The 17,366-nt window shown below is 37.5% G+C and overlaps 3 protein-coding genes across 3 annotated transcripts; 1 reads left to right on the top strand and 2 right to left on the bottom strand.

The window, feature by feature from the left end:
* Window positions 1-1,237: 1,237 nt before the first annotated feature.
* On the bottom strand, window positions 1,238-2,269 carry LOC128513306 (trace amine-associated receptor 1-like). The gene has a single exon (XM_053487042.1). It carries the CDS (start codon window positions 2,267-2,269, stop codon window positions 1,238-1,240), a length of 1,032 nt encoding a protein of 343 aa, XP_053343017.1.
* Window positions 2,270-8,051: 5,782 nt separating this feature from the next.
* LOC128511836 (trace amine-associated receptor 13c-like) lies at window positions 8,052-9,041 on the top strand. The gene has a single exon (XM_053484836.1). The coding sequence runs from the start codon at window positions 8,052-8,054 to the stop codon at window positions 9,039-9,041; it is 990 nt and encodes a 329-aa protein (XP_053340811.1).
* A 3,441-nt stretch (window positions 9,042-12,482) lies between these two features.
* Window positions 12,483-13,496, bottom strand: LOC128512843 (trace amine-associated receptor 1-like). Its single transcript, XM_053486285.1, has one exon. The coding sequence runs from the start codon at window positions 13,494-13,496 to the stop codon at window positions 12,483-12,485; it is 1,014 nt and encodes a 337-aa protein (XP_053342260.1).
* Window positions 13,497-17,366: the final 3,870 nt, after the last annotated feature.

Below are 17,366 nucleotides of genomic sequence, written 5' to 3'. Positions count from 1 at the left end.
TATTTTAACCATTACAGAGACATCACAGTCAGCGGTAGTTTTCAGAAATTCTTTACAAGCTGAGGCTGCGTTGGGCCGGTGTTATGTGTAGAGCGCATGAGAATTTCCTAAAGCTCAAAATATATATATATATATATATATATAAAAAAAAAAAAACATATATATATATATATATATAAATTTAATGTAGTAGGCTGTTATGATCATCATGGTTTCCTTAATAAATAACGAAAACATTTTAACAAAATGCATTTTTACTGTGGTATTGCACTGGTATTGCGCTGTACCACTGCCGCATAAAAAGTGATACATTGAACGAATTTACAATCACAGAACTAAAATTACAGTACAAATTTAGAATTTAGCCTTTATAAGAATCTACTTTTATTTAAGTGCACTCACAATGATGCAAAAACGTTAGGATTTGGTAAAATAATGAAAGCAAACAGGGTGCACTGTTCTGTATTGTTTTTGGTGAACTGGAGCGCATCAGAAAATAAACTGTGTATACTCGCCTCACAGACGTGAAACATATATACTTATAGAAAGTGAAATATTTTTTGGATAAACTAATAAAAAAAAAATTTGACCACGTAATTCTTATGAAAAGTGGATTTTTGGAAATTAAATTACAATAAACAGATACAGAGATACTTTATATAACAGTTTTTTATGAATAAAGTCATTTCACGAATGACTTTCAAATGCAACAGATTTATTTTGGCCGCTGTCATGCAGCTATACATTGCATAAAAATGCTGAATTTATGCAATGTATAGCTGGTTTATAATATAGTCAAGTTTTGGATTGCCATGCCATATTGGCTATCCAAAATATCATTATCCATTTTGCTGTTAACAGGTGAGAAATCATTGTAGTACTTGACTAGACTTGGTAATTTGTAATAAATTGAGAGTCGTAGAAGGTACTCCATTAGTAAATGCTGTTTGTAGACAGTTTTGATGATTTGATGTTTCATTTAAATAGGGTGGGATTGCTTATTTTATTTTATTACTTTGAAATGTAGCGGTGTTAGCCCACTGGATATGTGTATATGTGTAGTAAAGATACAGATAAAAAGGAATGGAACAACAAATACACCTCTGGTAATCATGTTTATAAAATTTGCTAATTAACATTATTAACAAAGAATTTTACCTAAAATAAATATTAATAGAATTTAAACCAAGAATACAGATATTTAATAAACAAAACCAAAAAAAAAAAAAACAAACAATCAAAACAATCGAGTGTGGGATGAATTGGCCTGAAATATTTCCCCAGATAAAATGACTCTGAAAGCGTGTCTAAACCAGCTGTAGAAAAAAGCATAGACTATTGGATTGAATGTTGAATTAAAATATCCAATCCAAAGGAAAATATCAAACACAACTGGAGGAACTGAATATCCTGCAAATGGATCTACGCAGTTACAGACATAGAATGGCACCCAGGAAGTAAGAAAAACTCCCACAATTATGGCCAATGTTTTTGTTGCCTTCCTTTCTGATTTGCTCATACTGGATTTTTCATCAGCTTTTTTTGACTGTGCATTTGTAGATTGAATTGCACGAGCTTGTCTTTGTGCAGTGCGTAAGATTTTTATATACACACAAAGCATGATTACTGCAGGCATATAAAAGGAAAACATTGGAAACACAATTGCTGCCACTTTAGTTTGAAAAACCATACATGCACCTTCACAATGGACATTACTGTAATAAAACTTTTCATTTCCAAGAATGTTAAGCTCCAAAAATATCATTCCAAACCCAACAAATGCAGAAATACCCCAGCACACTACAATCATGAATCTAATGGTACTAGGAGTCATTTTACTGTGGTACAAAAGTGGATGACATACAGCATAATATCTGTCCAAAGAAATAATACACAGGTTTATAACGGATGCAGTGCATACAGTGACATCCAAACTGCTGTGTATTTTACAAAATGTACTTCCTAAATACCAGCAAGTTTCCACAGAGCGTATCATGCTAGGAGGCATCACTACTCCTCCTACAAGCAGATCAGCGACAGCCAGAGAGAGAATGAGATAATTAGTTGATGTGTGTAATTGTCTGAAATGTAAAACAGTTATAATCACAAGGAGGTTTCCAAACACAGTGATAAGACAAGAAATGCTAAAGAGGATGTAGAGAAAAAGTCTGATTTCCAAAGGATAAGCTAACTTTATGCATGATGTATTAAGTGAACTGAAACAACGTGGAGGCTCCTCTAATATATCCAACTTGATGATATTGTCCATCTACAGCATGCAGAATGTATTCCAGCACGAAAGAAAATAAAAATCAAACATCAAAGGCATTACCACATCATTAGCATAGTATAAAAAAAAATATAGCACTATTACACAATAACAAAATACTTTAACTAATAGACAATAGATAAAACTAGTTAACCGAACAGAAGAACACTTTAATTTATAGTTTGTTATAGCCAATAGGAGTCTTTCAGTTTAATCCCTGGTGAAGCATGGTGGGGCAGAAAACAAATAGTTCAACATCAACAGAGTATAGTATGGTGTATTTAATTAAAAAAAAGTAATAAATTAACTTTACATTTTATGAAAATAATTTGTCATATTTATTTTTAAATCCACATTATACTCAATATTTAACTTAGTGATCCTTATAAAGCAAACAATAATGAGCTAAAGGTGCAAAAAGGGACATATTGTTCTTTCAGACCAGCTTAATGGCAGATACTGTATGTATTAACAGAGTGGATAATAGTAGTGAGTACACTGTAAACCTGGATTTGATATCTAATTAAACAATCATTTTCAATGTACAAAATAATTTTAAGTTTGATTGCATTACTATTATAGGTAAGTATATTGTTCTAATTTGTAATACAATGTACTTGCATTTGATAAAATTATTTACATATTACATTACTAAGTTTAATAGCTTAAAAATAGTAAGTTTTAGCCATGGCCACACCTCTTTATCTCCATAGAGACCAAATTTAAAGTTGATGAACGCAAGATGAATGTGCGAGCGCCATTTAGGTTATTTCACCGGTCTGATTCGACCACAATCCATTTTCCTTGCTGAAATTTGTGTTAGTTTCATAACTAAACCGTAAAATTAAACCCAAGGCTCTGCTCTTGTGACTTTCTTTTGATCTAGTAAACAGTACTAGAAGATTTTCGAAGCGAGAAGATGAAGCGATTAGCGGTAAGCCCTTTGTAGCGTGAATGGTAAACCCAAATGCAGAAGCGACGCGAGTAGGCAGGATAACCACGCGAGTTATTCTAAGGACTCTCTCAGAAGTGGAGCAAGGGAAAAACACAAATTTAACCCGCGTCCTAGTGACACACACTCGATCAGAAAGTAAACCCAAGAAAAGTGAGTACTCATAGAAAGGCTGGCGAACCGTCAGGAATGACATGGGCGAACTCAATGACTGAGCGATGTGAAGCACCTTCTTGTCTCCTTTTATGCTACTTACTACTTCCGGATCCTAGTGCCAGTTGCGGAGCGAGTGTGTGTGTCAACAGTACTGTAAGAGAACTTACCTTTGTGTTTTTTAAACAAAGACTGAACTCACATCTCTTTACTAAATAGTTAAGTGGGCTCATATATAACTCAGCGAGCAAATGTGGAAGAATAAAGCAGGCAGCAATGGTAGAGGGAGTGCAACTGGATAATATTGGGTTAGGGGCGTCTATTATAAGCATATTATTTTAAATACAAAGCAGGTTGTGCTATTTTGGTTGCAATGACGCAGATTATACCTCCAAAATTACTATCCATCTGTCCATCCATTGCCATTTTGTTTACTCTACAACCTATCCCGGGGAATTTAGACCACAAGGCACCATCAGAGGCACAAACATTCACATACATTCATATAACTAGCAAACCATCATATACGTTTTGTCATTATTCATGCCCTGTCTGCCTGTTTTTTCCCACGCTGTCACTTTCCTTATGTGCTCATGTTTACCTGGCCTGTCTGTGTCCTTGTCCAAGCCCTCATTACCGCCCCGTCTTCACACCTGTCTCTAATCCAAAGCCTATTACTGCAGCATTTAAGCATGTGCTGTGCGCTACTTAAATCGCTGAATTATCGTGTGTTTCTGCCTCGATTCTCTCGCGTTTTCTTTCTATGTTTTTTATTGTTGCTTCGCTGCTTGACTTTCCAGGTTTTTATCTCGCGTCTTGTTTTTGACCGCGACATTTGGTTTATGTATTTTGTATGGTTGATACGCTGACTGATTAATTTTACAGATACTCTTGTCTAATGCTGTGATGCTTCATCTGCACTCGGATTCACCTTATTCTGCTCCATCCGTGACAGAATAATCCAGCCAGCAGTATGAATCCAGCAGATATTGATCGCATAAAATCAGCACAGGAGAGTCGTGGTGCTCTTCTTCGAGCTCACCATAAGGAGCTGCTCAGCACCAAGAATACCCTCGCTGACATCACGACCCAGCTCCAACAGCTCCAGCTCTCTTGGGTGCGAGGTGAGGACTTCAGCGTGCAACGTGAACCATGCCTCCCTGCCCCCCTGCCCCACCACCACCACCTATGAAGGCAACCTAGGCACCTGTCGTTCCTTCGTCTCACAGTGCGTGCTGATGTGCTGATATTCGAGCTCCAACACTCCATCATGACCAACGTGACAACGCTCCTCACAAGTAATTTTAAAAAAGAAATTGTAGACAGATTAGTTATTTCCCAACAAAATAGGCTAGAATTTGAATGACAATTAAATTCTGTGTCAACCTTTTTTTTTTGAGCATTTTTCAGAATACACTGCTTCCACTTAATACATCAAATAAACAATGACAAAAGACTAACCACCAGCCAAATAATATGTGACAACAAAAGGTATGAGGCCCAGGTCATCAATTCAATTCAATTCAATTCAATTTTATTTGTATAGCGCTTTTAGCAAATTTCATTGCCGCAAAGCAGCTTTACACAGTCAAAAGAATTATTTAAGTTTGTATGAAATGTGAATTTGTATGAATCAAAATGGTCAGTTTGTCCCTGGTGAGCAAGCCGAGGGCGACAGTGGCAAGGAAAAACTCCCTGAGATGATAATAGGAAGAAACCTTGAGAGGAACCAGACTCAACAGGGAACCCATCCTCATTTGGGTGAAACAGAAAGCAGTAAATGATCTGCATTTATACAGTGTGTAGGGTGGGAGGCAGTTCAGCTATAATAGCTGATGTTAATTGATGTTAATATGGAGTCCAGGTAGTTATTGAAGACCCAGGTAGACTTGTAAGAAGTTCCAGTCATGAACTATCGAACTGTCAAGTCCCCAGAGAAACAGTTGCCAACACCAGTCAAGGCCAGAACCATTTTCTAGGTAGAGAGAATCATTCCCAGACACCAGACGCATCCCAGAGAGACACACGGGGCATCCATGTGACGAGATCTTCAGCCAGAAGCGGGGCACCAGGATGGGTCAGACAGGTCCTGAGGGCAGAGGGAGTCTGGATCACTGGCAGCTCAGGAACGACATGTGTAGCTCGACAGAGAGAGAGAGAAAGAGTGAAAGGGGGGGACAGGAGGAGAGAGGAAAAAGAAAGAGGGGGGGAAAGAGAAGAAGAGGAGAGATGGCAGTTAGGTAAGGTCACAGTCACACAATGTATAATGTGAATGTATATTAACTGTAGAGTGCAAGCAGAGACTCCGGCAGGACTAACTATGACAGCATAACTAAAAGGGAGAGCCAGAAGGAAACACAAACATGAGGGCTTCCTGACATGTAAAGCAAACAATCACCTCACCATCAGCAAACCTGAGTGATCAATGAGAGTGAGGAAGACAGCATCCAAACATACCAGTTCACCATAATACTCTACGTCCATGAGTCCCCCAGATCTGCTCCTTTACCTATGGCAAATCTATTTATAAAAATGTTTGGCTAAATAAATAGGTTTTTAGCCTGGACTTAAACACTGAGACTGTGTCTAAGTCCCGAACTCTATTTGGAAGACTATTCCATAACTTTGGGGCTTTGGGGATTTTCATAATACGCAGTACTGACAAGCAGCCTGCATCCTTTGATCGAAGTAGGCGTGGCGAATCGTAAGACACTAGCAGTTCGCTCAGGTACTGCGGCGCGAGACCATTTAATGCTTTATATGTCAAGAGTAGTATTTTAAAATCAATGCGAAATTTCACAGGGAGCCAATGGAGTGAAGATAAGATAGGGATGATGTGCTCATATCTTCTGGTTCTGGTGAGGACTCTCGCTGCTGCATTCTGGATTAGCTGAAGCTTATTTATGCATCTAGCTGAACAACCAGACAGTAAGGCATTACAATAGTCCAACCTAGAGGTGATAAAAGCATGAACTAGTTTTTCTGCGTCGTTTAATTTCTTATTCTGGCAATATTTCTGAGGTGAAAGAATGCTATCCTGGTAATATTATCTACATGTGCTTCAAATGAAAGGCTGGAATCAATAATCACACCAAGGTCTTTCACTGTTGCATTTGATGGAACAGAAAGGCCATCTAAAGTTACGGTGTGATCTAAAATTTTACTCCTAGCTGTATGCGGTCCTATGACAAGAACTTCTGTCTTATCCGGATTTAGCAGAAGGAAGTTAATTAGCATCCAATTTCTTATGTCCTGCACACATTGCTCAATTTTAGTAAGCTGTTTTTTCTCATCAGGTTTTGCTGAGACATATAACTGTGTATCGTCAGCATAACAATGAAAACTAATACCATGCTTACGGATTATGTTGCCCAGAGGAAGCATGTAAAGGGAAAAAAGCAGTGGACCTAAAACTGAACCCTGCGGAACGCCAAACTCCACTAGAGAACATGCAGAATAATCACCATTTAAGTTTACATACTGATAACGATGGGTCAGATAGGATCTGAGCCAGGAGAGGGCTGTACCCTTAATTCCCACTACATTTTCTCATCTGTGAATAAGAATAGCGTGATCAACGGTGTCAAAAGCTGCACTGAGGTCAAGTAGTACAAGCATAGTTACACAACCCTGATCAGAGGCCAATAGAATGTCATTTACTACTTTAACGAGCGCTGTCTCTGTACTGTGATGAGGCCTAAATCCTGACTGATACAGTTCATGTATGCCATTTCTATGTATATATGAGCATAGCTGCTCCGCTACTATCTTTTCCAGAATCTTAGAGATAAAGGGGAGGTTTGATATTGGTCTGTAACTGGACAGCTGACAGGGGTCGAGGTCAGGTTTCTTAATTATTGGTTTGATAACTGCTAATTTTAAAAGATTTTGGAACATATCCAATGCTGAGTGAAGAATTAATTATTCTCAACAGGGGTTCTATTATTGCTGGTACTATCTGTTTAAGAAAATGTGTCGGTACAGGATCTAATATACAGGTTGATGAATTTGAAGAAGAGATGAGTGAAATTAGTTCATTCTCTTCAAGTCATCACTATAACACCACAGTATAATATTAGCTAAGCCCAACTGTGGAGTATGGAAAAAGTGGATCAGAAATTTACAAACCTCCTTTAACACTGCGAAGAGAATATTTATATTATTGCACAGGGAAATTCTCTTTGCCAGGGTGCAATGCATAGTTTAGTGCCTGCCTATAGTGTTTGAAAGAATCTAAACATTAACTGTCACAGGAAGAGTAAATGACATTTCTCATCTCATTAATGTTACAGTGTTTATTTATAAGATTTTTTTTCTTTTTGCTTGTTGTTCATTGGGCAATCTGTTGGCATCAATTAAAAATAATTTAGCTTGTCAGAAAAAACACTTGTGCTACCATATTAAATCATGTTCACATAATATCCAATGAAAAGTTCCTTTTTTGTGATATCCTTGATGGAAATTAAAAATATCCGTCGAGCCCCATTAGTCCAATCAAGATCACATGAGAGGGTGGAAACATTCTGCTGATATTTAGTTTAGGCCTCCAACAAGATGTTGCATCATATCTATCATGCTCTCACTTAAATTAGGAATGCGTGAATAATTTTTTAAAGTATAAAAGCATCAGAGCTGCTGTTTCATTTACAATTTTGTAGGCATTAGAAACAGGTCTTCATGAACCTGAAAGAGTTTAATTGGTCTGATCGCTGTGTGCATTTCTCCTGTCCAGAGAGATCTGTATCTCCTGCAGTTTATATCTTACTGTATGTGTGTTCAGCTGTTGTGGTTTTGCTAACAGTGTGTGGAAATCTGCTCATCATCATCTCTGTTTTTCACTTTAAGCAGCTTCACACACCGACTAACATGCTTGTGCTCTCTCTGGCTGTGTCTGATTTCCTGGTTGGCATTTTTCTAATGCCACTAATTTTAATCTGGACTATTGAGTCATGCTGGATTTTTGGAAGAGTTTTCTGCAGCATCTACTGGCTGTTTAGTGGTCTTCTCAATATATCAGTCTATACAATTGCTTTAATCGCTGTGGATCGGTATTTGGCTCTCTCAAACCCCTTTCTTTATATGAACATTGTCTCCGTGAGAATCACTTGTGTTGTAATTGTTTTTAACTGGTGTCTACCGCTGGGCTATACTACAGCAATCCTATATTTTAATGGGAATTTCAAAAGTTCTGTCTTGTGTCCTGGAGAGTGTTTTCTCTTTCTTAATGACGTTTGGTCTGTAATTGATCTTGTGTTATCCTTTATATTTCCACTTTCTGTCATAATCATATTGTATACTCTGGTTTTTGTGATTGCTAAGAAACATGCCACTGCTATCAGAGAGCTTAATAATTGCACACGGCCTAAAACACAGAAAATCACCTCACACTCAATGAAATCTGAGAGAAAAGCAGCTAAAGTCCTCGGCATTTTAGTGTCTGTGTTTCTGGTGTGTTTACTTCCATATTTTATTTACAGTTTATTAGCCAATGTTATTGAATTACACAGAGAAACATTTTGGAAAGTTTTATTTATTATTTATCTTAATTCCACCATTAATCCATTTATTTATGCTTTGTTTTACCCATGGTTTAGGAGGTGCACGAAAATAATTATAACTCTGCACATATTTAAAACAGACTCTGGATTAATCAATGTTCTTTCATGAATTTTTTTTTTCTTCTTCATCTTCTTGTGATGGTGGGCCTAAATACTGGTTATATTAAATGTATTTCATATTGTTTATAATTTTATTCCTGAATATAATGTACACTTTTTGTTCCATCAATAACAAAAAATATGATACACAGGGTAGAACCACTAAGGAAATGTGAGGAATACTACACATTAACATGCAGTGGGCCAATGACTCACAGAGTACCACAATGTGTGATTCACATCATTGATTTGGCAAATGTTTTTTATGTCGGATGCCCTTCCTGAAACAACCCTCTGCATTTATCCAGACTTGGGACTGGCACCAGAAGACACTGGATTGCGTCCCCGCGCAATATATATATATAAACTGCATTGTAAGGGCCATATTTAATTAATTTTATTAGTTAAGCATTTAACATTAAGTTTATTAGTTAAGCATTTAGTATTATACTCTTAAGTTGTATTGTGACATCATTTCATTAGTTGTTCTGTGACATCATCCCACAGTTGTGTACTGTAGCTGCATGTCTATCATGCACGTTAGTTATTAGTTGTTGTTTAAGATATGGAAGTGTGGAGAACACAAGCTTTTGACCATAATCTGCTAGAGTACCCGGAAGCTGAATGATATAGCAAATAAGTTGTTGTAACGATAATTCAAGACCGTAAGCTACAGGACACAGCAAACAACTTGTCGTGAAAAAAAAAGTGGATTTATGCAAGAAACTGTAACAACTTGTAAAGTATTATTTTTCCCTCATAGCGGTCAAAGGACCGGTGCTCGGCACTTCTTATGTTAACATAAGAAATAGTAACAGAAACTTATCATAAGAGGAAGGGTAAGATTATCTACTATTTCTGGCTGTGGGTTTATTGTTAGTCATAGATGCAGAGGAAAATATGTGATAAGAAACAGAAACAGACTAACTTGGTAAAGTAACAAAAACAAATGCAAAATTAACAAAAGAATGCAAACGTAACAAAATACCTCCACACAACAGATGACAACATAAACAATAAATGCAAGACCCCGAACTACCAAACAAATGAATACTTATTAGGAAACCAACGAGCTACCTCGGTTCAAATGTTCGCTTCCATCACCTGACCAAGCACTCTCTAGGGGTTATCCCTGACATCTACAAAGTATTCTTTTATTTAAAAATACTCACAAAAAGGACAAAATGTCTACTTTCTTACTCTCTTACTCTGGAGTAGTCAGATACATGTACATTATACAATATACTATATTATATATATATATATATATATATGCATTTTAAAAGCCACAAATTTAAATCTCTCAGTTCTTTATAGTAATGGAGTCATTTAGAAAGAATCTAAAAAGTATTTGACCTGTGCAATTGTGTATGATTCTGCAAAAGTTCAAGATGTCTACATAACATGATATATAACATATTATTACATACATAATATTATACGTAAATAATATTAAAATACAATATACTTACAGCATTCATCTACATTCTATGGCATATGTACATATTTTATTAATGATTATTGATGATGCACACGTTTAAATGAGTGATTCCACATATAAACTCATTGTGCCTCATTAAACTCAGAAGTTCTAGCAAAGTGCTCTTGTAAAAATGTGTTTTATTGCTATTTTTATTCTGCAAACAAACAGGAATAAAACTGAATCCGTTTTATTATTTTGATTATATTAAAATCTTAGCAAAGAAACAGCTTGATTTTGAAAGTAATCTTACAACATGACTAAGTCCTAGAATAAGATGTATTGAATCCGTCTCATTTTATCTGGTAAACTTTTTAGGCCTCTAATATAACATAGTTGTTACTAGACACTTTTTTGAATACATTTTTTAAACTGTTATGTCGAAAAAAATTTAAATTAGATAATAAATGGCACACATCCGACAGTTTTGCAAACAATACAATCTGAAATATAGATTATAAATATTTGCTGTATGATGTAGAGTAAAAGTCAAAAGTATCTAAGAATAAACCAACCCAAGGGTAAAAAAAGTAAGAAGGTGTAGTACAGTTTCTAAGTTTATTTAATGACCGTTTTTACATAAACTGTAACAAGATTTTAGCTTAATGTGCTTCTGAAATTCTCTGTAGTTAAAGGCATTTGCTAAATTTAACCTGTAACTGCAATTATGATCAGAATTGTCAATCTGTAAAAAATATTATTTAAATTGTACATCTGTAAGTATAATTATAGATCCCTGCCATAAGTGTGGCAAGGAGTGGTTTAAACCCTGCAACAATCATAGGTTTTGTACACAAGTTAAAATTGTATATGGTAGAATTTTAACTAATACATTATGCAAACAAGTGTTTTCTCACTTATGTCTCATCTGTTTTGCTTTTAAGATGTTCAGTTTGGTAGTAATGGCTGTGCAGATAGAATAAGTGAAGGATTAGGCTTCGGATAAGGGAATTTTTTTATGATAAGCTGCCTCAAAGCCCTCAAACCTGTGACAATGTCTATTGTTTCAAAGTTTTATTCATAAAATTAAGTCTAAAAAGCAATGTATAACATATTTATCTTATTATTGAACAATAGTCAAAATTTGGATGCGAATTAAGCCCTAACCACAATATATAGTGGGACAAAAAAGTATTTAATCAGCCACCAGTTCACCCACTTAAAAAGATAAGAGAGGCAAGCCTGTAATTTTCATCATAGGTATACCTTAACTATAAGAGACAAAATAAGGGGAAAAAATCCAGAAAATCACATGGTAGGATTTTTCATTGATTAATTAGTAAATTCCCCGGTAAAATAAGTATTTAATCATCTACAAACAAGCAAGATTTCTGGCATCTGTTTGAACTCGTTATCAGTATAAAAAAAAACTTGTCCACAACCTTAAACAGTGACACTCCAAACTCAACTATGGCCAAGACCAAACAGCTGTCAAAGGACACAAGAAACAAAATTGTAGACCTGCACCAGGTTGGAAAGACTGAATCTGCAATAGGTAAGCAGCTTAGAGTGAAGAAATCAACCGTGGGAGCAATTATTAGAAAATGGAAGACATACAAAACCATTGAAAATCTCCCTTGATCTGGGGCTCCACGCAAGATCTCACCCCGAGGGGTTAAAATGATCACAAGAACTGTAAGCAAAAATCCCATAACCACACGGGGGACTTAGTGAATGACCTGCAGAGAGCTGGGACCAAAGTAACAAAGGTTACCATCAGTAACACACTGCACTGCCAGGGATTCAAATCCTGCAGTTCCAGACGTGTCCATGCCCGTAATTTACAAATAAATTCTTAAAAAATCCTACAATGTGATGTGATTTTCTAGATTTTTTTTTCTTATTTTATCTCTCATAGATGAGGTATACCTATGATAAAATATACAGACCTCTCTCATCTTTTTAAGTGGGAGAACTTGCACAATTGGTGGCTAACTAAATACTTTTTTGCCCCACTATATGTATACACATTTAAAACAATCTGGTGTGTGAAGAATTAGCCAGGAATATTTCACCCAACAAAATGACTCTAAAAGCACGTCTGAACCAGCTGTAGAAAAATGCATACACTATTGGATTACATGTTGAATTGAAATATGCCACCCAGATTAATACGTCAGGCACAACTGGTGGAACTGAATATCCTGTAAAAGGATCAATGCAGTACCAGGTAAAAAATGGTGCCCAGGAGCTCAGAAAAACTCCCATGATTATGGCTAATGTTTTTGTGGCTTTCCTTTCTGACTTGCTGATGCAATTTCCTTCATCGACAGCCTTCATATTTGTGTAAGTAGCTTGAATTGCACGAGCTTGTCTTTGTGCAGTGCGAAAGATTTTCAGATACACACACAGCATGGTTAATGCAGGGATGTAAAAACAAAACATAGTAAATGCCAACCCTGCCACTTTAGTTTGAAATATTGAACATGCACCCTCACAAAGGAAGTTATTATAATAAAACTCTTCACTTCCAAGAATATTGAGCTCCAGAAATATCATGCCAAACCCAATTGTAGCAGAAATAGCCCAACACAGTACAATCATGAATCTAATAGTGTTAGGGGTCATTTTTCTGTGATATAGAAATGGATGACATACAGCATAATATCGGTCCAAAGAAATAATACACAGGTTAAAAATAGAGGCGGTGCAGAGAGTGACATCCAAACTACTGTGTATTTTACAAAAGGTGCTCCCCAAATACCAGCAAGTTTCCACAGAGCGTATCATGCTAGGAGGCATCACTACTCCTCCTACAAGCAGATCAGCGACAGCCAGAGAGAGAACCAGGTAATTAGTTGGTGTGCTTAATTGTTTAAAATGTACAACAGTTATAATCACAAGCAAATTTCCAATCACTGTGATAAGAGAAAATGTGCTAAAGAGGATGTAGAGAAAAAGCCGAATTTCTAGAGGATAATTAATCTTAAAACATGACGTATTAAGGGAAATAAAACAAAGTGAAGTCTCCTGCAAATAATCCATTTGATTATCTTGTCCATCTAGAGCACAACTGAAAGACCTGGGGAAAAAATTTACAAAAGACAAAATCTGTGATTACTACATAATTTAAATAATATACTAAGTGATATTATATTTGTAATACACAATAAGCCAATGTCATTAGCTAATAAACTATGCATAAGAGCTCAAATAGTGCACACTGTAAACAAATATTTATAATATTTTTTAACAAATGTTGTACCATATCTAGGAACACAAGTCAAAGTGAAGAGCATATATAGTCTATTGTAGCCAATGACGTCTATCCATTTAATCCCTGGTGGAGTTTGATGAAAGAAGAAAGACAAAGAGCCCAAATTACAAAGCAGACTCTAAGGTTTAGTAAGGTTTATTCCCTTAAAAAAAAAACATAAAACAATATTGATTATGTACTAGACATTATCTTTACATTTTATAGAAATGTTTTCAACATTTATTGTAAAATCCATATCTAATCTAAATGAACTTTAATGCTCATATTCTGAAGTTCCTTATATTCTCACTAATTGGGTACACAATTAAACATTTTGATTACATTACAAGTTTTTAGGGTGTATGCTCAATGCTTAAAATGTAATTATAATTATTTATTCTGCTATTGTAGACATGGTGTTCAATATACCTAAAGCAGTGTTGAATACGTTTGTATCATTCATTAGGCTGCAAGTTTGAATCTTGAAACCACTAAGCTGTTGCTCTTGGGCCCTTGACTGTTGTTCTATCTATTTAGCTAAGTATTATTAGTTTGGGAAAATCTGCCTGGTATTTTAATACATGTAAATCTTTCTGTAAATTCCAATTGCCTGCTGTTAAAAGTCATTATATACAGTCGAAAAGAAAAATTAAACATACACTATTTTTGTTACTATTATGCTAGGTTAGTTATAAGGATAGGCGTCCACCTGCTAGGCTTTACTGTCTTATGCACCTCCACTGATGCCATTGTCGACTGCAGGGTCATCAACTGGGAGCCACTCTTCATAAAAGGTCCTCTCCTTTAATGCAAAACATTTTGGGAAGGTGGAGCCATGATAAGCGTCAACCCTAGAATATTTTGCTGATACTAGTTAATAATATAAATATTTGTGCAAAGGTTGGTGTTAAAATTTGATTGATGGTTGTAGATCAGTGAGTATGCACATGTGTGTAAATCAGTTCAGTCCCATTTTATAGAGATTAATGTGAGTGAGTGAATCTTTGTCTGTGTGCATCAGTTAGTCCAGTTTTTCTTGTTGATTAGACAGATGGTAGAAGCTGTTGCAAACTCTGCATGTGAGTGCCCAAATGCTTTTGTACAATTCTCTAGATGGCAGGAGGGTGGAGTAAGTGTGATGGGTGTGTCTGATCAGCCACAATGCTGGTGGCTTTGCAGATGCAGTGTGTGGTGTAGATGTCTGACATAGAGGGAAGAGTGCATTTGGTTCACTGTGGTTCACTGTAAACCACAAGATTCTATTATCTATCCTTACAAGCCTTAGAATCTGTGAAACAGTGTGGGAATGGTTTGCTTCCTACCTAGAACATAGATTGTTTAAGGTGACATAAAGTTCACTTTCAAAAGCTACACTTGATGCTGCGTGAAAACGCTATGGGAACGAGAATACCAACTCCGCCGCACTGCAAGTGTACGGTCCCCCCATGGAGTCTAGACATAATTCTGGGATGCTGACTTGAGGACCCCTGAGCCTGGCATCCAACTATGAAATCTGACAAATGTTTTGCGGAAAGGGCAACCTGCCGCATTACACACTTGGGAACACCTCTTGCCAGAGCAATTGATGGGGCAAGCTTCCTAATCGAATGGGCCCTAATCACTAGAGGCGAAGTGGGCCACGCGTCTCATAGGCTATGGCACTAGCATCTCTCATCCGACTCGCCTGGTGGCGACGGCCCCATGACATATGAAAACCTGCTCTGATTTACGCCACTGGCTAGTGCGGTGGTGTGCTGTAAATTTGAAGAGCATGAACTGGACGCAGTAAATGAAGTCTTACTGCTCCGGAGCTGTAACAGTGGAGGAAAGAGGCTTCAAGAACAACTGCTGAAGATAGTTGGGTGAGGATGCAGAATAGCTTTAGCTAGCCAATAGACTAGAAAAACTGATGAGGCCAGCAAATAAGCCGGCCACTAAGGGGTGCTTTCCACAAACTCCATCAGTCAGGACAGAGGCCGAAAAGCAGCTACTTACGTTCTGAGTGTACTAAGGCATAAGCCCGAGGTCAATTTTCTTGCAGAAACTTCAGCACTGAAACAGCTCGGCAGTGCACTGGGTCTATGTGTTTTACTATGTCCTGGAATGTAAATGGTCCTGAGGGACAAGAATTTGTTCTGTCCCCAAAGCAGAACCTTTAGTGTGCAAGCCTATTCTGCCCAGGTGATTATTTACAAGACTACCGTAGTGTTGTTCATCTGTGCTAGGACATGTTAGCCTCTTGACTACTGGAGGGAGTATTTCAGGGCCAGAAATATAGTCATCATTTCGAGTCAATTGATGTGCCACGCGAGAAGATGACCTCTCCAGATCTCTTGGGCTGGACGGCCATTTAAGGCCGTACCCCACCCCGTGAGGGAAACTGTCTGTCGTTAGCAGCTTTTGATGACAACATGGACCTAGAGTGGGACCCAGAGTCAAAGACCGGGGTCTGAACCACCACCCTTATTGCCTCTGGGGATTGGCCCTTGGATGAAACCCCCTGGCACTTAGCCACAACTGAAAGCAGTGAAAGTTACTTCCTGGCCTATCTTAAACTCCTTTAGAGTGTTTAGGTGTGCCCACATTGCGGTCGGATCCCACATGACACTCAATGTCATACTTTGTGTACCCAGTGTAAGTGTGTATCCAATGATGTAAACATTAAAGCACTTTTTGTAAGTTGCTCTGGATGAGAGCGTCTGCCAAATGCCTAAATGTAAATGTAAATGTAAATGTGTAGGAAAGAGAACGCTTTCCGTGGCATTAAGACTCCATCTTAAAGAAAACGAAGTGAGCTAGGACAACATGTCGATGCAGAGGTGCTAGCTCCATAGAGAGGGTACAAAGCTATCGGCCAGTAACCCTTATTGCCTTAGGGGATTGGCCCTTGGACGAAATCCTCTGGCTTTTAGCCACAACTTGAGCGATCTCATGTGCAGAAGGTCCAAGGGTATTACCATGGAAACCGGAAGCTGCCATGAGACCCAACACTCTCTAGCAGTAGTAAAGTTACTATTTTGGACTAGCTTGATCTCTCTTAGGGCATTAAGAGTGGATTTGACATGCGCAGGAGACAGCTGTGCCCGCATTGCAGTCAAATCCCATGTGACACCCATAATATTTTGTACTTGAGCAGGAAAGAGAACACTTTTGTGGTGTTTAATCTCAATCCTAAGAATCAGAGTGAGCTAGGATGACATCTCTATGTCAAAGTGCTAGCTGCTAAGACTGAGCCAGAATCAGTCTATGTAATTCAGAATACAAAAGCCCTGGAATCATAAAACTAGGGCTGTCTCCACCCGCACTAGGACATGGCAGCCTCTCAGCTGCTGGAGGGAATATTTCAGGGCCAGAAATAGAGTCATCGTTTTGAGGTAATTGATGTGGCACGTGAGAAGGCATCTGTCATCAGCAATCTGCGACGACAACACGGACCTAGAGTGGGACCCAGAGTCAAAGACCGGGGTCTGAACCACATAGAGCTGCCATGAGACCTAACACTCTCTGAAAGTAGTAAACGTCACTTTCTGGCCTAGCTTGATCTCCTTTAGGGTATTAGGAATGGATTCAACACACGCAGGAGACAGTTGTGCCTGCATTGCGGTCGAATCCCATGTAACACCCATAATATGTAAGATTAGACGGGGGTTAGATGTTCG

The sequence above is a fragment of the Clarias gariepinus genome, chromosome 2 (assembly GCF_024256425.1).
Source record: "Clarias gariepinus isolate MV-2021 ecotype Netherlands chromosome 2, CGAR_prim_01v2, whole genome shotgun sequence".
Taxonomy (NCBI): Eukaryota; Metazoa; Chordata; class Actinopteri; order Siluriformes; family Clariidae; genus Clarias; species Clarias gariepinus.
This window is presented reverse-complemented; position numbering and strand designations above follow the sequence as displayed.

Bases quoted from the DNA above. Each gene is read 5' to 3' on its own strand.
- LOC128513306 (XM_053487042.1), bottom strand. From the start codon at position 2,269: ATGGACAATATCATCAAGTTGGATATATTAGAGGAGCCTCCACGTTGT.
- LOC128511836 (XM_053484836.1), top strand. From the start codon at position 8,052: ATGAACCTGAAAGAGTTTAATTGGTCTGATCGCTGTGTGCATTTCTCC.
- LOC128512843 (XM_053486285.1), bottom strand. From the start codon at position 13,496: ATGGATTATTTGCAGGAGACTTCACTTTGTTTTATTTCCCTTAATACG.